Consider the following 25,560-nt stretch of genomic DNA (forward strand, 5'->3'; position numbering starts at 1 on the left):
TAATCACTGAGCCATCTCTCCAGCCCATAAATAAATCTTAAAAATACAAAAAAGAAGCTGAGGCAGGGTTTCTGGGAGTTCAAGGCCAGTCTAGACTTCTTAGTGAAATTGTGTGTGTGTGTGTGTGTGTGTGTTGTGTGTGCGCGCGCGCGCGTACACATGCAGTACTTGCTGTCCTGGAACTCACTCTATAGACAAGGCTAGCCTTGAACTCAGAGATCCATCTGCCTCTGCCTCTTAAGTGTTTGGAACTAGAGCTTTGGGCCACCACACGTGTCTTGAAACAACTGTCCCACTGGTGTAATAGCTCAGTGGGTAAACTGCTACTAAGCCGGTATACCACCCAAGTCAGATCCCTGGAATCCACATGGTAGAGAACAGAATCTTATTTGCTTTCTGACCTCCACAGCATGAACACAGTCCCACACACACATTAAGTCAAGCATAGTGGCCCACAGGGATTCAAGGGACTCAGCCATATGAGTTCGACGCTGTCATTTATTAATTAAAACATTGCTTAGTACAAGTGAGACTTGTACTGGGTTCCACTGCATAGATAGATAAATAGCATCATCTTTTTTTTTTTTTTTTTAATGCTTAATGGTGCCACTAGTTTTGTTAGTAGAGAAACGTGTAACTTTTCTTGGCTGAGGAGCTCACATCCCAGTCCATAGACGCTCCCAGAGCAGGATAGGAGTGGTTCCTGCCATAGATAAACAAAGAGCATCTGTTGGGGTTTCTACCAAGGTAAGGTAAGAACGAAGCAAAGTTTGGAAAGCTTTGGGAAGATACTCGCAGTCATAGCCCAGTACTTGGGGACCCGGGTCGGCGATCCTCCAGAACCGGCAGATAGGAATGCACGGGGAGGAGACTTCGAGGACCACTAAGGCCGCCATCGCGGGACCACACTGACGCGGAGTTCCCCGGCAAGCCTGGTTAAAGCTGTGCAGCTATACTACCCTTGATCTGCCTCGCTGTCCCCTCGGGAACTCGTGGCGCCGGCTGGACCGCAGCTCTTAGTGCTCAGCAACCCACAGCAAAGAGCCCAGGAGGTGGCGCTTCGAAGTAGGGTGGAGTCAGCAAGGGTAGGTCTGTGGCAGCCAGGCCCCGCCCCATTAAGATGACGGTCAAGCTTTCAGAGTAATCATGTTGCTGTTTTGGTCCTGGAGGGTGGGAACAAAGGAGGAGTGACGAATGTAGGGTGGAGCCAGCAAGAAAAGGTTAGGGCAGCCCACGAAGCCAGCCTTGCTGTGTTGACAGATAAGTCTTCAGACCAATGACAGTGGTCAGACCTAGGCCTGGAAGGCGGTGCATCGATCATGGGGCGGAGCGTCGGGGAGCAGGCTGGGACAGCAGCCCACCAGGTCCTGCCCACTAATGATAATGGACAAACCTTCAGACCAGTCAAAGCATGCCGACTGCCCTAAGGCGGGCCAGCCGGTGAAGTGAGCTGAGTGCCTCCAAAGTGGGACGAGGGATGTGGGGAAAAGCCTCTTGGAGAGATGGGGGTGGGTCCTGAGGGAGATGGACAGCGTTGTCAACCAATGGAAGACGGAATCTGTCTCCGTTAGCGCCGGATCCCCGCGGGTAGGGAGGGGCGGGAGGCACCGCGGGGATCCCGGGGCGGCCGAGGGCCCCTGACTGTTCACCCAGACAACATGGACCGGATGGCCAGCTCCATGAAGCAGGTACCCAACCCGCTGCCCAAAGTGTTGAGCCGGCGCGGGGTTGGTGCTGGGATGGAGGCTGCGGAGCGCGAGAGCTTCGAGCGGACTCAGGTGAGAATCGAGAACCCTGGGGCATCCCTGGGGCACCTGGAGTGATGCTGGGTGCTAGAGAGGCTCGGAAGGGAGTGGGTCTTGCAGGCCCGGGAGGGAATTGGGCAAAGTGGCTGCGATCAGAATCATTTTGGGTGCGGAATTAGGCAGGTCCCAGGGAGGTCCGGAACCTGGGCATCTCTACTGGCACGGGGGTCAGGGTGCACTCCGGGGAACTGCAGATTCCTGCGGCTGAGGGGACCGCCTCGGTGAGCACGGTCAGGGTTCATTAGGGAGGCCAAAGGGAGTCGAAAAGAGACTGATGGAAGGGGTGCTCCTGGGCTGGGGAAGCACTTGGAAGTCACTTGGTTTTTGCAAGTGTGGGAATGCCAACGTGAGGGTGTGAAGAATGGCTCTGATCGCTTTACTTTAGTATTAACTTCTCCCCTCAACTTCCCAGCATTTCGTTCAACGGCGCCTCTAACTTGGCTCTCAGCAGCCCCAGCTGTCGGCCTCAGAGGCTGGGTCAAAGGGGTCTGAGTGATGGGAAAGATGGTGGGAAATGTGAAGTGTGGTCCAACTTGGAAAGTGAGCTTTGGGGGAATGGGGACGCGCCGTCTCGGATAGGAGTTATGGTGCTTGGACTGTCAGACCCTCGCATGTCGGGATAAGCTGTTCCAGTGATACTCAGAATCCTGATTTGAGGTTTTGCTTTCAACGCTCCAAAATATGCCTGACAGCTAATATGCAGACCGCCTGCCTTATTTGTCTGTTCTCACCAGGGCAGATGGCCAAAATTCCACCGCGGTTATCAACAAAAAAGCCACTATCCAGTTTTACCTCAAGCTTTTATGCATGCTGTATTGATCGGGCTGAGTCAAGTTGTGAGGCGAGGGGTGTGTAGTTATCAATTCATCTGTATAGAAAATCAGTTTCTGAGAGTACAACCCTTTGGGTCCCACTTCGGAATCTGGGCCCGTAGATTTCTTCTACTCTGGCTCTCCAAGTTCTGCTTTGAAGATCGAGTTGACTTCAGCCAGAGGCAGGTCCCCTGTTGTGTTGTTCTGTGAGCAGGAAAGATGGAAGAGATAGGGAGGGCCCGCGTGTTCTATTAATGGACGGAAGTGCACGGAAGATAGCCTTTTCACTCCAGGGGACTTTAATCCACCTCCTGTTTCTAAGACCCCTGGCTCCACTTCTCCTGTATGTATATAGGGGGGAGGTGTGAAGGGGAGTAATTGTACCCTGGGAGGAAGAAAGACCGACATTCACTTACCTCTCAATGTCTACAGGGTTTGGAGTTTTGTTTTGTGTGTGTGTGTGTGTGTGTGTGTGTGTGTGTGTGTGTGTGTTTTCCCTCAGATCTTCTGAACCTTGAGGCTTAAAAAAAAAAAAAAAAAAAAAAAAAGGGAGAGAGAGAGTTTTTTATATTCTGCCCCCTACAACCTCTTTTTTATTTTTTTTTTAACTGAAAGAAGCAAATAAACTGGAACTATTTTATAGCATCCACCCTTTGAGAATCCCTGATGATTCAGACAGGAGCAGTAAGTTAGACTTAAAAGTTTGAGCTTAGGGATAAAGGCCAACTAGCCTGCCAGCTAGTCTGGTCACCTGAGTTTCATCCCAGGGAGGGACCAAGTTGCCCTCTGACCTCCATATCCGAGCTGTACCATGAACACCCCCTCTATACACATATACCCAAAATTACTTTTTAAATGTTTTTAAAAGTTTGAACTTAATATAAAGTATGAGAAATTAGGCATTTGAATGTTTCCAGCCACAACTAACATTTTTCCTAGTTGCCCAACAAGAAGACTGGTAGGTCAGTGTCTAATTTTACCTTCTGTAGAACACTGAAATAACACTTGTTATTGGCCAGATTTGATGTGTGTGTGTGTGTGTGTGTGTGTGTGTGTGTATATCCTTTTTTTTTTTTTTTTTTTCTTTTTGGTTTTTTGAGATAGGCTTTCTCTGTGTAACAGCCCTGGCTGACCTGGAACTCACTTTGTAGACCAGGCTGGCCCTCAAACTTTCATCAATCTCCCTGCCTTGGCCTCCCCAAGAGCCACCACAATCCAACTCAGTTGTTGAAACTCTTTCAAGCTGGTAGGAGGCAGAGACAGGAGGATCCTTTCGAGGCTGAAACTAGTGTGGTCTCAGTAGCACATTCCAGGCTAACTATGGCTATACACAGTGAGACCCTATCTCCAAAAGAATTTCAGTAACCCAAAAGTTAAAAAATAAAAAACCAAAACAAATGAGCAAACAAACAAAAACATTGGTATCTTCAGAGACCAAGAGAATCAGCAAGGGTTTTATAGTAATTGTAGCTAATTACTATGTGTGGAGGCCCCTCTGAGCACAGTACTTTATTTGCTATCTTTAATCTTCTCAAGAGCTGATGGAGTGGTTATCAGCCCCATTTTGCTTAGAGGAAATTGAGGCCTACCGAGCTTAAAGAACTTGCTGGGTAACACAGTTGGAAGTGGTGCCAGCCTTTAACCACCGCCTTGCTACCTCTGAGTCCTGAGCAGCCCCGGAAGATAATTGAGTTCTCTTCATTTCTTTTTGTCTTGAGACAGGATCTCTTGTAGTTCTGCTGATCTCTGACTAGCTATGAGACAAAGATGATCTTGAATCCTTGATCCCCCTGCCTCCACCCTGAGTGCTGGGATTGCAGGAGTGTCCCACCATGGCTGGTTTTAGGCAGTGCTGAGGATGGAACCCACAGCCTTATGATTATGGTTCAGTGATTATGTCTGGTGCGCAAGCTTGGGGACCTGAGTTCAGATCTCCAGGACCCACATTAAAACAAAACAAAATAGTTGTAGGTCCTGTTTTAGCCAAATCAGTGAGATTCAACTGTCTATTAAAAAAAAAGTGGAAAAAAAATAGAGGAAAACACCCAAAGTAGACCTCATTTGTGCACATAAGTATACAACACACATATATAAAATAACCATAATGGGGCTGGAGAGATGGCTCAGCAGTTAAGAGCACTGAGGTCCTGAGTTCAGTTCCCAGCAACCACATGATGGCTCACAACCCTCTGCTGGTATCGACAGCTACAGTATACTCATATAATCAATCAATCAGTCAGTCAATCAAAACATAATATTTGACCTTGCAGTGTATGCAGGGGTGTTCATGGCACGCGTGAGGATGGAGGTCAGATAACAGCTTGATTGTAATGCATTAGATAATACGCACGAAGGCATTTTGCATAATGTGCAAACTATTGTGGTGTTTTCTCTGTCCCAGGGGCAGCCTCTTCCAGGCAGTCTGTCCTTCTTAACTCCCAACACTGTTTTCAGAATGTCACATGGCCACTGTCCCTTCCAGAATGGGGACCACTGACCAGCCCAGGCTGTACCCCACCATCACCTTGTTGCTGTTTCAACTCAGCACAAGCATTAGTTGGGTGTTAGGGACAAGAGTAGTAATTTCTTCTTTGACATTATACTTATTTTTGATCTTACTGAGTTGATTCTGTATTTACTAGGACTTTAATGTGTAAGAGGGAGAGAGACTGGGAAGATGGCTCAGTGGTTGCTGCGTGTGATAGTTTGAGTATGCTCGGCCCAGGGAGTAGCACTATCAGAAGGTGTGCCCCTGTTGGAGTAGGTGTGGCCTTGTTGGAGTAAGTGTGTCACTGTGGGTGTGGGCTATAAGACCCTAGCTGCCTGGAAGCCAGTCTTCTCCTAGCAGCCTTCAGATGAAGATGTAGAACTCTCAGCTCCTCCTGCACCATGCCTGCCTGGATGCTGCCATGTTCCCACCTTGATGATACTGGACCACACCTCTGAACCTGTGAGCCAACCCCAGTTAAATGTTGTCCTTATAAGAGTTGCCCTGGTCATGGTGTCTGTTCACAGCAGTAAAACCCTAAGACACTGCACAAGTGCGAGGACCTGAGTTTGAATCCCTAGGTCCCAGGTACTGCTAAGCATGGGAACAGGCGTCGGTAACCCCAGTGCTCTTAACAGAGAGATAGGAGTCTGACACAGGAGTGTCCATGGAAACTCATAGGCCAGCTAGCTTGGGGCGTGTGGTGAAAACCTTATCTCAAGGTGAGACCTTATCTCAAATGAGGTGGAAGTTGACTGGCACCTGAGGTGATTTTATGACCTCCACCACGTATGTAGCATGGCATGCACACACACTGTCTCATACACACACACACACACACACACACACACACACAGAAGAGAAAAGCGTATGTATTGCTAACACATTTATGGATGGATAAGGATGGTAATGGACTTGTTCCTTCAAGTACAGGAAGAGTCCAAGTAAGGAAAAAGCAGAACGTTTGCAAGAAGGTTTCCCGTCCCCTCTTCTGTGTTATTTTCTTGGTTTGTGCTTTGTTTTGCTTTGTAGACCAGTCTGGACTTAGACTTGATGTATGGTGGAAGCTGGCTGACCTTGAACTCCTGGTGCTCCTGCCTACACTTCCCAATACTGGAACTGCAGACATGCTCTACCATGTCTGGTCAGGCTTTGTGTGTGTGTTAGGCAAGCACACTCTAACCAGATTGCATCCCCAGCCTTTGTTTTAGTTTCAAGTTTAGGGACTGGAAGGTGGTTAACAACACCTCCTGCTCTTCGAGAGAGTGCCCACACCAAGTGGCCTCACAACTACCTATAACTATTTCCAGGAAACGCACGCATGCACGCACGCACACACACAACATAGAAATAAAATAAACCATAAATTTTAGTTTGAGACAGCGTCTCACTAAATCACCACAGCTGTGATACTTGCTGTATAGGCCCAGACTGGCCTCAAGTCTGTAATTCTCCTGCCTTGGCCTCCCAAATAACTGGCTTGATTTCATTGGCTGACAGTACTCTAGTATTGTTTTATTTTATTTGTTTGCTTCTAGGTCAGGGTCTTATGTAGCTCAGGCTGTCCTTGAACTTACTACTTAGTCAAGGATGACCTTGGACTCCTGACCATCCTGAGGACACCTCCCTGGGTGTGCGCATCATAGGTGTATGCTCTATTCCTTGTGACTTTAGTATCATTTTTCCAGCAGGAATGGAAAAAATGTGTATGATTACCATAAACATGTGATTCAAATTTTTTAAAATTACAGCTTATTATGTGTGTGGGTGTGTGTGTAAATGTACTCTCCATGTATGCACAAGGGACATCAGACAGGATCTCTCACTGAACCCAGAGCTGTGCTGCAAACTCCCAGCCTCCTGTCTCTGCCAGCATCCTCAGCACTGGGGTTGCAGGTGTATGTGGCCATGCCGGACATTGTTTTAAACATGGGGGCCGGGATTCGAACTTAGGTCCTTGTGCTTTTGCGATTGTGTTCTTACCCACTGAGCTATCTCCCCAGCCCTATGCTTTTATCCTTCCTTCCTTCCTTCCTTCCTTCCTTCCTTCCTTCCTTCTTTCTTTCTTTCTTTCTTTCTTTCTTTCTTTCTTTCTTTCTAAAGCTACTGTGACACGGGGGAGATTTAGCTCCCCTGTAGATGTAGCTTTACTGTAGAATGTTGCCTAGCAAGCACAAAGACCTGCTGTGGCCTACAGAGAGGGGATTGGGGAAAGCTGCTGTAACAACACCACGTTTGGGAAGCACTTTACAGTTTATAAGGATGATGATAAATGACGTCAGCCTTCAGAGAGTCTGTCAGCTTGGTCAACTAGTGAGCGAGTGAAAGGGGGAAGACTCAAAGCCAGGGTGTCAGGTTCCCCATGTTAGGCCCAGCCCACGGTGATGCCCTCCAGTCAGACATGAGGATATTTCTGGAAGGTGTTGGGGGACGGGGGACATAACCAGTCAGATGAGGAAAATATCTTGACCCAAATTTTTATTTAGCCCTGTCTGTCTGTCTGTCTGTCTGTCTGTCTGTTTTGTATGTCTCTGTATGTGGTTTGCATGTAGAGATCAGAGGACAACTTGGAAGACTTGGTTTTGACCTCCCACAGTGGGCCCTGGTGGCCAAACTGAGGTTGTTGATCTTGGCAGCAGGTGTCCCTAGTTCTAATTTATAAGACAGGGTCACACTATACAGATCTCTTTGAATATGTGATCCTCCTGCCTCTGTCAGTCACTGACATGCTGGGATTAAAGCATACCCACCATGCTTGACCCCCCCCAACCATATTTCTATAGACAAAAAAGCTTTTCTCTGTGGGCTGTTTATTCTTTTAATATTATTTTGGGGAGCACATACCGTGGAGTGATGAGTAAGATCAAGATTAGCCCCGGAAGAGCTGTGAATCAGCAGAGGGGAGGGACTCTGTTGTGGTCAAAGGAATGAAGTAGCAGACTTTTAAGGGTGTTAAAACTAAAGGCTGTGGGGGTGGGGAATAGGGGGTAGAATGTAGAGGAGGGACACACTCCATCATGGTGGGTAAGGCAGCTAGTTACATGGCATTGAGGCAGCTGCTCACATGACAACCGCAATCAGGAAGCAGGGAGAGAAGGATGCTGGTGCTCAGCTCGCTCTCTCCTTTTATTATGCAGTGTGGGACCCCAGCCTGAAGAACTAAAAGTCCATATTTAGGATAGATCTTCCCCCCCCAGTCTAGTTGCTCCCTTATATGCGTGCTTACGGATTTGTCTCCCAGGTCCTACCTGTTGATGGTGTTAGCCATCTTTGGTCCTACCTGACATCTGCTTGCTTTATTCCTCCTTCCTTCCCCTAATCTTTGGGGTCCCCACAATGCTGACCTCACCCCCACTTCCCTTTTACATCTGTCCACTTCCTTGGCTCTCACATCCACAGTTTCTTGCCTCACCACATCCCCTTCCTGACTTCCTGTCCTGTGGACTGTCTCTCAAGTCATCTGCACCCCCTTCCATGCCCTGTGGCCCAGCCATTGGTCCCTCTCTATCTCTGGCCCCACCTCTTTCCTTCTTCTTCAACACAGTGCTTGTTGTGATGTCTCCATGCTGTGATGTCCCCATGTCCAGGTCTTAGTTCCTCATGTGCCTGCCCTCCCCACCATTTTCTTTTTCTCCCTTCCTCCCCCTCCCTTTTCCTTCCTTCCTTCTTTCCTTTTTTCCTCCCTTCCTTTCTTTTGTGACAGGGTTTCTCTGTGTATCCCTGGCTATCCTGGAACTCACTCTGAAGACCAGGCTGGCCTCAAACTCTGCGATCCTCCTGCCTCTGCCTCCTGAGTGCTGGGATTAAAGGTATGCACCACCATCTGGTTTTCCTTTTTCTTTCTTTACTGGTCCCCCCCCCCTTTTTTTTTTCAAGAACCTTTGTTGGGGGCTGAAACTTTATAGCTCAGTTGGTAGAGTTCTTGCCTAGGTCAAAGCCCTGGGTTCCATCTCCAACATCACATAAACCAGGCCTGTTAACGTGTGCCTGTCATCCTAGAACTTGGGAGTAAAGGCAGAAGGATCGGGAGTTCAGGGACGAGGGTGGAGAGATGGCTTAGTGACTAAGTGCACCCTGCTCTTGCAGAGGCTCAGAGTTCAGTTCCCAGCAGCTGTATAAGGCAGTTCACACCCACCTGTAACTCCAGCTCCAGAGAACTGGACAACCTCTAAGGTCCTCCATGGGCATACACGTACTCCCACACATTACATACAGATAACCAAAATTTATAAATCAGGCTAGAGAGATGGCTTGATGGTTAAGAATGCTTGAAGCTGCTGAAGAGGACATAGGTTCAAATTCCAGCACTCACATTAGGGGCCTTACAACTACCTGCAACTCCAGTTCCAGGGAATCCAATACTCCATTCTGGATTCTACAGGCACCTGCACACATACAGTGCACATATATATACTCGGGAATGAATATTTTAAAAAAATGCAGACACCTTTAATCCTATGGCTGAGGAGGCAGAGACAGGTGGATCTCTATGAGTTTGACACTAGCCTGGTCTACATATGGTGTACCAGGCAAGCTGAGGCTATGAGTCTAACTATGTTAGACTTCGTCTCAAAAACAAATAGTTTCAAGGTCATCCCAAGATTTTGTGTGATATGATACCACCAGGGTCCCTGGTTCTTGCCTTTGTATAACTCAAACATGTACCAGGTACCCCCTGTGGTCTGGTTGTATGTGGGTCATATACTCTATTGAGTCTGAATCGCTGGTCTGTAGTATATCATTACACTTATGCAAGCACTAATCTTCTAATCTTGGCTTCCTGTGTTGATAGTTCCCCCTTGGACATGGCTGTGAGTCTCATCGTCCATTGGGGGACACTGTAGAAGGTAGGTGCTGGTGTGTCCATTAGCTAGACATAAACAAGGGAGGCAGAGACAAAAGAGGTGATGGTTTGTATCTGTATTCCCAGGTACTCAGGAAGGTGAGGCAGGAGGACTGAATGAAGCTAGGAGTTCATGGCTGGAATGGGCAGCATTATCAAGACTCTGTCTAAAAATAAAATAAAATATAAACCTAAAGCAAGTATGATGTTCTCATTGCTGTTACAAAATCTGTGACCGGAGCAACTGAAGGGAGAAAGGGCTTACTGTGGCTCACAGTTCAAAGGTGCAGTCCATCACTGCAGGGAAGGCATGAGGGCAGGAGCATGAGGCTGTTGTTACATTGTATCCATAGTCAGGAAGCAGAGCAAGATGGATGCTGGTGCTCAGTTTGCTTTCTCCTCTTATTATGCAGTCCAGGACCTCAGGGAATGGTGCCATCCACCTTCAGACTGGGTCTCTCTCTTCTGCTCAGATCAATCCTCTGAAAGCACTGGCCTAGATGAGCCAACAGGCTTGTCTCCTAGGTGACCCAAAGAGTCTCAAGCTCTACTGTGAGCTGGCTGAGCTACTCTGCTTAGATGATTATAAATATCAAGGTGACAATCAAGATTAACCACGGGGAGCTGAAGAAATTGTATTTGATGCTCTTAGGGAGGACCAGAGTTTGGTCACTAGCACACACCTTAGGCTGCTCACAACCTTTTATGACTCCAGCTCCAGGAGATCCAGTGACCTCTTCTGATGTCCTTGGGCACTGTACTTACATCTCATATACAGAGATGCACAAACGTACACATAAATCAAAATAAAAATATTTTTAAAAAAAGATTTATCTATTATATATAGGTGCACTGTAGCTGTCTTCAGACACCAGAAGAGGGCTTCAGATCTCATTACAGATGGTTGTGAACCACCATGTGGTTGCTGGGATTTGAACTCAGGACCTCTGGAAGAGCAGCCAGTGCTCTAACCACTGAGCCATCTCTCCAGCCCCCCAAATCAAAATCTTAAAAAGCAATTCACCATTATGCCTGGTGTCCATAGCACACACTTCCAATCCCAACTGCTCATGGGACTGAGGCATGGAATCCAGGGGTCCAGGCTAGCCTGGGCTACAAGAAAGACTCTGTCTCTAAGAACCAAAGCAGCAAAGGCTATGCTGGTGGTCAGTCAGTTATATGCTTATCCCACAAACATGGGAAACTGAGTTCAATCTACTAGAACCCATGTAAAAGGAATCTAGCATACATACTTAAAATTCTAGTGCTTTGGTAGAAGGCAGAGAGAGACAGATCTCTGGGGCTTACTGGCCGGCCAGCCAGCCTAGACTACTGTGTAAGTTCCAGGCAAATTAGAGACTCCCTCTCTTGTGGGGGAAAAAGGTGGTTGGTTTATGAGGGTCAACACCTAAGGTTGTCCTCTGGCTTTTCCATGCACATACACACATGTGCCTGCTCATTTATACACACGCACATGCACATGTGCACACACATGTGTACACACACACAGGCACAAGAAAATCTATTCCAAAAGGATGAAATTACCTCAGGCTATATGTATTAGGTATGAAGCAACTAAATGTTGTGTTTAAATGTTCAGCTCTCACCCTTGAAATATCTCAAATGTCCAAAATATGAGAAACTTCAGAATCTGAAAGTGTTCTTGTCCCAAGCAAAAATGCTGGTTTCCTTCTTTCTAGTGCTAGAGGTGAAACCCAGAGCTTTGAAGTCTATCACTGAGCCCCTCACTGGGGGATTCTAGGCAGGGGCTCTACCACTGAGCCACGCCCCCAGACCCTCACTGGGGGATTCTAGGCAGGGGCTCTACCACTGAGCCACGCCCCCAGCCCCTCACTGGGTTATTCTAGGCAGGGGCTCTACCACTGAGCCACACCCCCAGCCCCTCACTGGGGGATTCTAGGCAGGGGCTCTACCACTGAGCCACGCCCCCAGCCCCTCACTGGGGGGGGGGTTCTAGGCAGGGGCTCTATCACTGAGCCACACTCCCAGGCATTCTGAACATTTGATTAAGGGATCCCTCACATGTAGATAGCCTGAGCCAGCTCTTCTGAGAGTAAAAAAGTCTAACTGTGCTAGTGTGCTGCTTGCAAAACAAGAGACTGGAGGCCATTGCAGAAGGCCCTTCTTGTTCTCTCTGCTCAGGAACCTGTAAGGAGGCTTCCACATTCAAAAGATACTCATTTATTTCTCTCTCTCTTTCTTTTTCCTCTTTTTTTTTTTTTTTTTTTTGGAGACAAAGCCTTATATAGCCCAGGGTGGCCTCAGATTCCCAATCCTTCTATATCCATATATACTGTGTGTGTGTGTGTGTGTGTGTGTGTGTGTGTTGCAGCAGTAGTGTTTGTATAGAGGTCAGAGGACAACTTATGGGAATCAGTTCTCTCCTCCCACCATGTGGGTCCTGCGGATCAAACTCAGGTTGTCCGGTTTGGCTGCAAGTATCTTTTCCTGATGAGCCCTCTTGCTGGCCCTTCATTTATATATTTCTAGTAATCACTTAGATGCTCTATTGGATGGATCTCTGACTGGGGAATAGTGACTAGGGATTAGAGCCATGGGGCACTCAGAACCCTGGGATGCACTTTCAGAAGCAATGGGACCCAAAGAGCAGATCCCATGACCCTCTCAGGCACTCCAGAAGGTTCCTTGCTTGGCCAGTCTTCAAGGCAACCCGGCTGCACTGCGCACCCCAGTGCATATTCTATTCCCTGAGGTGCAGTGTAAGATGTGGGTGTGGCAGGAGCGGGCCCGTGGCCAGTCTGTCTGCTGCTGCTTCCAGAAACTCTGATGGCCTGGAATATTGCCCACCTAGCCAAAGGGAGTTTGTCAGTCCCACCTCCCGACAGGGTGGAGGCTACTTCCTGTTTTTCCTGCCTGGGCAGGCAGGGAGGAACCTTGTTCCCAGCTTGCGTTGGGAAGTGCAGTCTGATGTTAGTGAGGGGAGAGGGACCTGTGGTTGAGACGGAGGGAGAGAGAGAAGTATTTATTTCTTGGACACACAGCCGCTACCACTGCTAATACGTTGGTGAGACGGTTCAGGAAGCCGGGGTGCGCCATCCAGGCTTCCGGTGCCGCCTGTGATTCAGTGCCAGCTAACACTGCATCCAAAGTCACACTTACATTGAACCTCTTTGGGGGACTGGAGAGATGGCTCAGTGGTTAAGAGCACTGACTGCTCTTCCAGAGGTCCTGAGTTCAAATCCCAGCAACCACATGATGGTTCACAACCATCTGTAATGGAATCTTCTGGTGTGTCTTAAGACAGCTACAGTGTACTTATATATAAAATAAATAAGTAAATATCTAAAAACAAAACAAAAAAACCTCTTTTGGGCCATCAACTAAAAGATGAGTCACACGGAAACTGAACGGGTTCAGTGATTTGCTCGAGAGTGCACAGGAATCTGGCGCACGTCTGATCACAGAGGTTACTCATTTTATTTTGTTTGAGACCATGTCTCACTTCCTACCCAGGTTGGCTTCCAGCTTTCCACATACTTGTGGACGACCTTGAACTCCTTCTTGAACTCCTGCCTCCTGAAGGGTGAGGATTACAGGTAGTCAAGGCCGTATCTGCCTTTACATTTTTCAAAACAATTATTGTGTGCATGTGAAGGTGAAAGGGCAGTTCTCACCTTCTGCCATATAGGTGGCAGGATCTAACCCTGGTCATTAGGTGTGACAGCAGTCGCCTTCCACTGAGCCATCTCTCCGTAGCCCCACCCCACCCCACCCCACCCCTTTAAAAAATATTTTTTTAAGTGGAAGCCTAGTCTGTGGCTGGTAATTAAACTAGCAAACAACCAAACCTCTAAACCAACCAACCAACCTCAATTGAAACGGTACACAGATTTGATTTTTTCCAGACATACTTAGATATCTTAAATTCCTTCCAGGAAAAAAAAATGGCCCATGTGTACCCTCCTTGGACATAGTGATGTGATGGTTAATGCTAATTGTCAACTTGACAGCCTCTAGACTCACTTTCGAGAGGGGCCTTTGAGCACACCTGCGAGAAACTATCTAGATTAAGGGTCAGCCTCTGAGAGGGACTTGGCTTCATTAATTGACATGGAGTGACCCATGGTAACTGTGGGCAGAACCATTCCCTAGGCAGAGGATCCTGGACTGTATACAACAGACAGTGAACCGAGCCGCAGCATGTGCGTGTTAGCTCATCACTCTGACTGAGTGTGGATACAGTGTGGACGTTAAGTCCTCTCAACATCCCTCTATGGTGAATCTGAGCCAGGATAAGCCTTCCTCCCTTAGGTTGTTTTCTCAGAACGTTCTATCCCAGCACCGGAAAAGGGAACTGAGACTAGTGATGTGTGCCGAGTCCCAGCGACTCAGGAGGCAGAGGCAGGAAGAGTGAGTGCTCAAATCCACAAGCCCAAGGCTAAGGGAAACATTGTAATGGGGAGTGGAGGGGGCAGAGAGACACAGGCCATGCCAGCATTGGAGAGCCAAGACAGGAGGATAGCTTGAAGCCAGGAGTCACAGACCAGCAGGATCTCTGTATTAATTTAAAAGAAATCAAACACAAGTTAATATATTTTTATTATGTTTTGTTTTGAGACAGGGATAGCCTTAAACTTGCAATCCCCTTTCCTCTGCCGTTTTTTTTCTGGGGTTTCTGGGCAGAAGGGAATCAGTACCCAGAGCCCATTGCTCAGATAGTAAAACTGCTGAAAGATAGGAAGCGATCGCAACGGAGTGGAAGCTGCCCTGTGTTCAGTTGAGTGGTTTGGAGCACCAGCCGGCAGCCTGTTAGCCGGAGATTACTGTTTCGTGAAGCCTTCTATGCTTCAATCATTCTCTGTTTCTTTCTTTGTTTTACTTTGTTTTGAGATAAGGTCTCCTTACAGATCGTATTTTATTTGTGTGCGTGTGTGTGCATGTCTGAGTGTGTGTGTGTGTGTGTGTGTGTGTGTGTGTGTGTGTGCAAGAGCGCATGCGTTCGTGCATGTGAGTACAGGTGCCCAAAGAGTCCAGAAAAGGGTGTCAGATGGACCCAAGCTGCAGTTACAGGTGGTGTGAGACAATCAGTGTGGGTGCTAGAAACTGACCCTGGGTCTTCTGTAGAAGCAGTATGTGCCCTTAGCCACTTACCCAGCTTTTCCCTTCTCCTTTTTGTCCATGTGTGCATGTGCTCCTGTGTGTACAGGTCTGATGCATGAGAAGGTTGGACAACCTTGGTTGTTTTTCCTTAGGTGCTATTTATGTATTAATTAATATAGTGTGTGTGTGTGTGTGTGTGTGTGTGTGTGTGTGTGTGTGTGTGTGTGTATGTGTATGGTGCACCATGGCAGACATGAAAATGTACAGGGAAACTACTTTTGGGAATCCATTCTCTCCTTTCCCCATGTTTTGATTTTGGATCACCAGGATTAGCAGCAAGCACCTTTACTCCCTGAGCCACCCTGCCTGCCCCTCCTATCTTATTCTTCGAGACCGGGTCTCTGACTAGGTAGTCAATGAACCCCCATAAGAATCCATCTTCCCGTCTCTGCCTCCCTATCGCTGGGATTGCAAGCATATACCACCAGCCACCCTTGGCTCTTTTTAACATGGACTCCGGGGCTGAACTTAAGTCCTCATGCTTGCAAACAAGGACTTTACTAATTGAGCTTCCTTCCCAACCCTGTCCTTGAGTTCTCTATTAGCACAGGCTTTGCTTCATAACCCAGGAGACCTTGAGTGCCAATCCTTCCTCTGGCTTTCAGGCTCGGGAATCGCTGATGTGTACCATCAAACACAGCTGCGTTTATGTTCTATCTCAACATTGAAAAGACAGCTCCTCCCAGGGAGAAGGCAGTTGTATGTAGGGGTTTGCCCGTTGTCTGTCCACACGTGCTTTAAGTTGGGTCTCAAACCCAGCCTCCCCAGGAGCATTCTCAAAGGCATCCGGGAACATAAGCAAGCAGTTGACCTATGAGTCATGTATCTGCCAACTGCTTCCCAATATGGCCGTAGCCCGTAGCCAGGAAGTAGAGACCGTCATTAATCCACACTTTGCCTGTGGTCTCTGGCTTCTGTTCATCCGTGTTTTCTGTCTACCTTCCATAGATGCCAAGGACGCATAACTTTGTCACTTAGCTTTTTAGTGTGGTGGCCAGGCACTTAGCAAAGGGCATTAACTTGTTAAACACCAGTGCCAATGAAATGTGGACCGATCAGGTGGGTGGTGGAGTTTTCAGAAGGAGGAGACAAGACCACAGATGTGTCTAAAGAAAATGCAAGGTCTGGGGACGGACTCATTCAGCATGGGTCGCAGGCATAGTTCATGCTCCCAAGAGGAGCAGGGGCTGCAAAGGACAGAGCTGTGGAGGGACCGTGGGCGAGTCTCCAGGCGAGCGTCCCGGTGCATCTGAGAGATGACGCCTGGGAATCTACACAGAATGACTTTGTTACGGGGTGCTTTGAGTTTTGGGGTTCTATTCATTTGCGTTTTCGACCTACTTTCCATAGATGCCAAGAACCTGTTAGTTTCTCATTAATCTTTTTAGTGGTGGTCCAGGACTTAGCAAGGAAGCTTAGATCAACCACATAAGCAACAGCATCAGTGAAGGGTACCTTCCATCTTTCCTTTCTTCCTTTCCTTCTCTCTTTGTTTCTTTCCTTCCTTCCTTTCTTTCTTATTATTACATTTGCTTACTCATTTTTTTAAAGTTTTATTTATTTTTATGTGTGTGTGTGTGTGTGTGTGTGTGTGTGTTTGCAGATGCAAGAGCAGCACACACACTTACTGAGTGTCATGTTGTTGGATATAGGCATCAGAAGACAACTTCTAGAAGTCACTTCTTTTTCACCACGTGAGTCCCAAGGATCAAACTCAGATCATCAGGCTTGGCGGCAAGCACCTTTACCCGCTGAAACATTTGGCAGCCCACGCAGTGTGCAAGCTTGTGTTTGAGCCGTTTTCTAGCCCCAAGGCCACGTTTGGTCAAAATCAGGTGCCATATACTTTTAGTATCCTTTGGGTGTGCCTTAACTGGGGCAGTGTTCTCTGATTATTTTGTTTGCCTGTTAGAATTATGCATGTGTGAGGGTTATGGTCATGTGCATGCCTCGGACATGGAGGTCTGAGGGCTATTTTTAGGTATTGGTTCTCTCCTTCCACTGTGGGTCCTGAGGACTGAACTCAGCTTGTCAAGTTTTCACAAGAAGTACTTTTACCCTCTGATTCATCTTGTCCACCCTGGGGCTGTATTCTTGTTCCTGAGCTGGTATCCGGTGATATATGCATGCCAGCCAAGTGTTCTGTGTAAGCCATTCTTCTCTCAAAACAGGGAGCAAAAGAGGCCTGGGAGCATGGCTTGTTGGTACAGCTAGAGCCTAGAATTCTCCAGTGAGGGACTTAGTAGAAGACTTGAGAGGAGCTTGGTGGTAGTGCCCTGCCTGGAATCCCCCAGTGAGGGGCTGGGGGCGTGGCTCAGTGGTAGAGCCCCTGCCCAGAATCCCCCAGTGAGGGGCTGGGGGCGTGGCTCAGTGGTAGAGCCCCTGCCCAGAATCCCCCAGTGAGGGGCTGGGGACGTGGCTCAGTGGTAGAGCCCCTGCCTGGAATCCCCCAGTGAGGGGCTGGGGATGTGGCTCAACGGTAGAACATTTGCTTAGAATCCCCCAGAGAGAGGGTGAGGGAATGGCTCAGTGGTACTTTTCTAACACACAGGATGTCCTGAGTTCTGTTCCCAGTAACACACACACACACACACACACACACACAGAGGCAGAGAGAGACAGAGAGTGACAGACAGAGAGACAGAGAGAAATATGAATAATATCTTATATTTTCTAAGTGTGCCTAGTGTAACCATCACATATATAGGCAAAGAACCTTCCCTATGTTTGTAAGCATAAGGGACTGTCCAAGTGCCTGGAGATTTCTCATCTTAGAATGATTGCATATACATAGCATTAACATGTTTGTAATGAGACCTCTTAGGGCTGCTGAGATCTAAACATGAAGTTCCTTGGCTTCTCCTGTGCATCTAATGCACAGCACTAGAGGGCAGCACTCATGGGCAAGGACCAAAAGAAGCCTTCTAGTGCACCAAGGGTTGCCCTTGGTAACCGCATCACGGACATGGAAACCTCTGGTCTAGGACTACAAGGAGTTGGATTGTACCTGAGTTTGGAAGCAGATTCCTCCATGTCTCTAGTAAGGAGGACGCCTTGATTTTTAGCTCCTTGGAAGTTGTATTGATCTCATTTGCAGAGCTGTGAGACTGCAAGGGCTTTTGCCATGAATGCTGTCAGAGTTCTTCAGAGGTTTAGGGAAGGTTGTGAGTCTGAGACCAGAGCTACATAGTAAGAGATTCTGTCAAAAAAAAAAAAAAAAAAAAAGAAAAGAAAAGAAAACCAGACAAACAAAAACCTCACCAACTGGGGGCTGGAGAGATGGCTCAGTGGTTAAGTGCACTGGTTGCTTTTCCAGAGGTCCTGAGTTTAGTTCCCAGTACCCACATGGCAGCTTACGATCATCTATAAAGGGATCTGATGCCCTCTGGCCTGCAGGTGAACATGCAGGTAGAGTCAGGAGACTACTAGGTTGGCTAGCATGTCTTCTGGCCCCAGATGCACAGTGTGGTCCATGCACACCACAGTCACACTCAACACACACTAAGATTGTGTGTGTGTGTGTGTGTGTGTGTGTGTGTGAGAGAGAGAGAGAGAGAGAGAGAGAGAGAGAGAGAGAGAGAGAGATACAACTTAGCAGTGGACGGTTTATGTTGCTGAGTTTGTAGCCATTTGTTTGTGATGGAACTTGAACAAGCCTGAGCCCAGCAAGATGACCTGAGTTTAATTTTGGAGAAGGAGAGAACTGACTTCAGAACACTGTCCTCTACTGTACATGGGCCCCTAACCAAATACACAAATACATGTAATTCAGAGGCGGGGGAAGAGAAGGGGTGGGACAAAATTAATGGGAAAGCTATGTTCCCAGGCAAGATTCTCAGCTCAGTCCTGACTTCACAGATAGACAAACCACCTTGCTGGACTCCAGGGGATCTATACTATTTGATGTATGCTTTTTGTGGCCATAGATCAGATACTGGAATTCCAGTTGGCACCCGTTCCCAGAAATATATACTGAAAGGACAGTTCAACAGTCCAGATTTTCTTTTCACTGCTGGGCCACCAAGTTCTTTGATACTGTTTCAGGTTGGAGGATCTCAGATCCAATTTACTGAACTTGTAAAGGTAGAGAAAAATCTTTTAATGAAGCTGTGCTGTTTTTGAAAAGTGGGTGGGAAACTCCGATGCTGAGATAGAAGTGGATGGGATGTCTGCAAAGAAGAGAGCAGACTCAGAGACAGGAAGTAGAAGAGGGATCTGAGAGTGAGCCCCAGGAAGCTGAGGAGGAATCCAGGAGTGAGTCCCATGTATCCTGCTGCTCCCCTGAGCCTACTCAGGCTTTTTCTGGAGGTCTAGAAGGTTCTGTTGTTCCTGGGCTTAACTACAGAGGAAGCGTGCACTGTGAAATACTGACTTAAGACTTAGCAAGCCTGAGCCAGAGAGCTGGCTCTGTGTGTAAAGGCCTCACCTCCAGACCTCCAGACCTGACCACTGGCCACACACCACCTGATACTTGGAACCTGTGTGGAGGAAAGAGAGCATCAACACTGAGGAAGTTATTCTCTGATTTACACACATACAACTCATGCACACACACACACCACATTACACACACCGCACACATAAATAACCACACAACATGCACACATACATATCACACAACCACATATACACATCACATAAGCAGCTATACACATACCACATACAACCACACACACCAAATAAACAGCTAAATATACACCATACACACCCACAGATACACCCCATACCACACACAAACAAACAACCTTTAAGATACCACCCCCACCACATACACACACACACACATATATACATCACACACACAGCACATAAACAGCCACACAATACCACATACACACACACACACATCACACACATACACATACCACACACAACCACAAATACACACACACTACTCACAGCACACAAACAGCCACACACATACTAGACACAACCACACACACACAGCACATACACCACAGATGTACCACAGACAACTACACACACACTCCACAAGCACAACCACACAGACACACACACACACACACACACACACACACTTAGAAAAATGCATGCAAACTACTGATCAGGATTCTTCAGAAATGCTGAGGTCTAGAGTACCCAGAGGGGCTGGAGGAACCATCATTTGGGAGGATGCTAAGATGAGGTGTGAACTGCTTTGCCTCTTGGAACAGAAGGAGCCCAGTGATGGTGAGCTCAGAAGCAGTCAGCAGCATGGCTGGCAGTGTGAAAGCCAGGTGAGTATCATGATCGCATAGACCGTTCTGTGGTTGGGAAGATGTTGGCTGGTGTAGAAGGGAGCTGGATGAAGCACACAGGAACCCTTCAGCAGCCCTTCTGAAGATCTAAGAGGATCTCAAACCACATGCCCAGCAGAATAACTGGAGTGGCGTGATGCTCACCGAATCCTCAGGGCGTGTGGTCCCTCCCTACCACAGGATCCTTACCCCAGGGACAGCAGACAGGGTACCAGTGCCTCCTCTCTCCTCTCCCTCTTCTTCCATCTTTAGCAGGGCTTCACACTAGCTCAGGATGCCCTGGACCTCCTGAATCTCCGGCCTCTACTTCCCAAATGCCGGAATTACAGTGTGTGCCACCGTCCCACATCCTGTGATGCTGAGGACTGAACTCTGGGCTTCCTGTGCTTACCAGTGGAGCTGTAGCCCCAGACCCTGTTTTGTTGTTGTTGCTGTTCTTCTTCTTATTAATCATTTTATTCATTTACATTTCAAATGATATTTCTTTCCTGGCTACCCCTCCACACACACCCCTTTCTGAAAAGATTTATTTATTAATATACAATGTTCTACCTGCATATATGCCTACAACCAGAAGAGGGCACCAAATCTCATTATAGATGGTTAGTGTGTTTGCTGGGAATTGAACTCAGGACCTCTGAAAGAGCAGCGAGCACTTTTAACTTCTGAGCCACCTCTCCAGGCGCATGTTGTTCTTAACTTCTTACTTCTTTTTCTTCTTGAGTCAGGGTCTCACTCTGTAGTCTAGGTTGTACTCAAACTCAAAGATTCTTCTGCCTCAGGTCCTGAGTACCCAGATTCCAGCCGAGCATTACCATGTCCAGTTTACAGTTTGGTTTTCTATCAGCCCCTCACGGTCACATGAGATGTGTGTTGACACCTGGGCTCTTTGAATGAACTAAACAGGAGTGGCCACAGCAGTAACCTGTGCTGTGTTGTCCCTGTCCCCTGGTGCTGAAACCTTCCCTCCTGTCCCCAGTAGAAGCGCTTTCCTCTTCCAGGTCCCCTTCACCTTCTGCCTCTCCCAGGGCTCTTTGTAGGGACAGCCTCCAGTGGCTTGTGTGTCTCATTTGCCTGGTGATGGGAGGTGGGGCTCTTTAGGTCACAGGGTCGTGCACATAGGACTACTAAAGAGATTCGTTTTGTTAGGGAATGACAGAGTGGATGAGAGAGGTTTAGTGAATGAACGGGCGAACAGTTGAATGGCCAGCTAAATCAATAAAAGTAAATTAAAAGAAAAGAAAGAAATATAATGATAAATACAGTAGATAAATTAAATGGTGGAGTAGTTGGGTAAACAGTTCATGTCTGGATGAGTCATTGAGTGAGTGAGTGAGTGAATGAATGAATGAATGAATGAATGGAGTGATGATGAATGGTGAGTGTGTGAGTGTGCAAATGACTGAGCGATTGAGTGACTGCACAACGGAGTTCATTGGTGGTGAACCGATGCACGGTTGGCCGAATGACTGAGGGGGGAATTAATGAATGAGTAAGTACAGGTCCTTCCCTCCTGCTTGAGGGTTGTCAGCCACATGGCCACCCTACAGCAAGCTGTTCTCCAGTGTGACTCTGAAAAGGTCCCTAAAGTGTCACTACTTTCTCTGCGGTCTTGGACGGCGGTCACCTATCTAGAAGAAGCCATCCACCCATTTGTGTGCTGCTCCAACATCTCTGGCTTCCAAGCTGCCTGCCAGGGCCCAGGAGTCCTCCTGGCCTCTCTCCTGTCTCTGAGAACTTCTTGCCACAGGAAATCAGGCTTATTTTGAGGGCCAAATAGTCTCTAAATATAGCTCCCCGGCGTAGATATTTAAGGAGTGGTGCCGAGGGTGTTGTGTCTGCACAGAGGAGGGAAAAGATGACTTTACCATCCCCTGTGAGGGAGCTGTCCCAGGTTTTCTTGGGAGCAGAGCCAGGAACAGGTGTCAAAGTTTTAATTACAGAAGCCAGGTGCTTCTTTAAGGCCTGTCACCAGCCCCGGGCTTCAAGTTTAGATTTCTGTTTTCAGGCGGTCGTTTCTTGTTCGCTCCTGCTGTCTCTGTCTAAAAATAACTCAAAAGTCGGACATGGGTGTGAACACACGCCTATCATCCCAGCACTCAAAAGCCTGATGCAGGGGGATCAAGAGTTCAAGGCTAGCCTGGGCTATATAGGCTACTCCATCTCAAACAAAAGACCAAAAACACAACAAAACCCCACTCCTGTCCTGGAACATGGTCCGGCATCCTCCCCGTCTAACTCAGGGGAGCCATGCTGTGGGAGGTGTCACTGACAGCCTCAGGACTCACAGGCAGCAGGAGGGAGCTTGCCTTGAATAATCCCTTTGCCAACCTCTCTCCCCTTCTTCATCCCTCTTCCTCCCTCCCTCCACCCCACTCTCCAGAACTGCTTGCTGGTGGTGAGGGATGGGTCCTGGAATCTTTGTGGGGGGGGACTGCCAAGTGTAAAACCAGGGAACAACCACTTCATTCCTGAGAGAGAGAGAGAGAGAGAGAGAGAGAGAGAGAGAGAGAGAGAGAGAGAGAGAGAGAGAGAGAGAGAAAGTTAGTTCAGTGCTGAAATTCCACTCATGTCTGGTAGCCTAGGGCCTCCCTCCCCGCAGACAGCCCCCACCTGCTCTTTCTCCTCTAGGCTTTTTCATTTTGGGCTACTGGGCAGACCAAATGACCTTAAGAAAGTCTGACCTTTTTAGGCGAATGTTTTTGTATCTCAAGTGTTCTTCTAAACTAAAAATAGATCTGGGGGAGAGGGGATTTAAACCTCTTTGGGGGCTGAATTTATGCCTCTGTTGGAAATAAAATAAAAACAAGTTCTGCTTTCTGTACCGAGTGCTGACATAGTGAAATTCTCATCTCTGTGTCTGTAGCTTATATTTCACTGGCTTCCCCTCTGTGGTAATCAAGAGACTGGCATATGTTACTTTTCTCGTGGCTGTGAGAAAACACCTGGCAAAGCAACTTCAGAAGGGAAGGGTTTGCTGAATGGGGTGGTGCATGGGTTTAAACCTCAGAACTAACAGTGTTAGAAGCAGGTGGATCTTTGTGAGTTCAAGGCCAGCCTGGTCCATATATTGAACTCTAGCACAGCCAGGGCAACTAATAGAGACCCTGTTTCTAAGAAGAGGAGGAAGGAAAGGAAAAGGAAGGAAGGAAGGAAAGGTTTATTTGTCACGTGGTAACCACAGTCAGGAAGCAGAGAGAAGGCTACAGTGCTCAGCTTGCCTTCTTTTTGTTTAATCTAGGCCTCCAGCCTAGGGAATGATACCACCCACATTAGGCTGGATCTTGACATTTCATTTACCCAATCCAAAGACTTCCTTACAGATGTGCCTGGAGGTTTGTCTCTTAGATGATTCTAGAGCCTGTTAAATTGACAATCAATATAAACCACCACACATGAAAACCTCAATAGGTTTTTGTCTCTTGTTTTTGTTTTGAGACAAGTTCACACATTTCTTTGTTTGAGACAGTTTTCCTGTGTAGTTATCCTGAAACTCACTTTTTAGATCAGGCTGGCCTCGAACTCAGAGATCTGCCTTTCTCTGCCTCCCAAATGTTGGGATTAAAGGTGTGCGCTACCACTGCCAGGCAAGTTCTTACACTCTTATCATTCATTGGCCTGAAATCACTGTTCTAGCCCAGACTGACCTCACATTCACAGTAATCCTCTTGCTTCAGCTTCCTGAGTGCTAGGATTGTAAGTGTTCACAACATGGCTCCAGAAAAATTTAAAAATATTGTTGGCATTTTAAAAATTTATTCAAGAGAAAGCACAAACATAACAACACCCCCCCCCAAAAAAAAACCCAAAACAACAACAAAAACTTATCCATGCTGGGGCAGCAAGATGGCAGTAGAGCCCCTGCCTAGAGTTTCCCAGTGAGGGGCTGAGGGTGTGGCTCAGTGGTAGAGCCCCTGCCTAGAATCCTCCAGTGAGGGGCTGGGGGCGTGGCTCAGTGGTAGAGCCCCTGCCTAGAATCCCCCAGTGAGGGGCTGGGGGCGTGGCTCAGTGGTAGAGCCCATGCCTAGAATCCCCCAGTGAGGGGCTGGGAGCATGGCTCAGTGGTAGAGCCCCTGCCTAGAATCCTCCAGTGAGGGGGCTGGGGGCGTGGCACAGTGGTAGAGCCCCTGCCTAGAATCCCCCAGTGAGGGGCTGGGGGCGTGGCTCAGCAGTACAACACTTGTCCAGCATATGTAATGTCCTTGATTTTATGCTCAGCCTGGCAAATCACCCCCCAAATGGCAGTTTTTCCTCATTCCCTTTGTGGGGCAGCAGCAATTATCTTTCTTTAGGGCTAGAACATTCATGTTCCCAGTGAGAAATATCTAGGGTTTGCCTTGTCAGGGTACTTATAGTCCCGCAAGCCCTTCTTGCTGGTTTTGTTGCTCTTTCCCCTGTGGCTATGTTCTTGGTACCATGTCCTAATTACCATGTCAGTCAATCAGCAGATGACTTTTATTTCAGGACTTGTGGTGCCAGGTACGAAATGAGATGCTTCATAGAGGCTGTTTCTGGTCCCTTGAGGATGGGACCTATCATCTTGTCGTCACCTTTGCTTGTTCTACTGAGGTCCACTGGGGTTGGAATGAGTGAGGTCTTTGGAATGTCAACATGCCCTCCCCAATGCTCAACATCAAGCCAGATAGGCCTGCAGAGCCAGGCACCCGGAGTAAGGAATGAATCACGCTTGATTGCAGAGTTCCAGTTACTTTTAGAATGGGGGGGGGGGAATATGAATGATGGATAAGGCTGAGTTGGTCAAGGTTCAGAGTTCTGTAACCACAATAGCAAGGGATGCCTAAATATGGTAGAAAGAGCCCGGGAAGGTGGGGTTAATCATCTTCAGCTACTTATGAGAGTGCTTGGAGCTGTACAGTGCCTTTCAGCTTCAGAGAAGCCACAGGAAGCCAGCAGCTGGGGCAGATGGGATTGGAGGACCAGGCTAGAGCTAAGAAGCTGGGGGAGAGACCGTGCCACCACAGAAGTCCCAGACTGGCATCCGGGAGGCTGGAATGTTTTGTAGGTTTGTTTTGCTTGGCCCAAACAGTGCTTTTTTTGTTTTGTTTTGTTTTAAACTAGAACTTAAATGTCTTTATATGGAGAACTCAACTATATCCCTCTCCCTCCCATTTGACCCTGACCTTTTGTGCATTGAGTGACAGAGTCCAGACATCCTTGTGTCCAATGAAACCCCAGAATGCATGGGGGGAAA

General features: G+C 47.8%; 1 protein-coding gene across 1 annotated transcript in view; it reads left to right on the forward strand.

The window, feature by feature from the left end:
• The first annotated feature begins 1,615 nt into the window (after positions 1-1,615).
• HIP1 (huntingtin interacting protein 1) overlaps positions 1,616-25,560 on the forward strand; it is a 126,761-nt gene continuing 102,816 nt past the window's right edge. Inside the window, exon 1 of the mRNA XM_080940442.1 lies at positions 1,616-1,778. Coding sequence (XP_080796568.1) covers positions 1,659-1,778 — 120 coding nt within the window. The 5' untranslated portion in view covers positions 1,616-1,658. The remainder of the gene's footprint in view (positions 1,779-25,560) is intronic.

Source organism: Micromys minutus (genome assembly GCF_963924665.1).
Source record: "Micromys minutus genome assembly, chromosome: 29".
Lineage (NCBI taxonomy): Eukaryota > Metazoa > Chordata > Mammalia > Rodentia > Muridae > Micromys > Micromys minutus.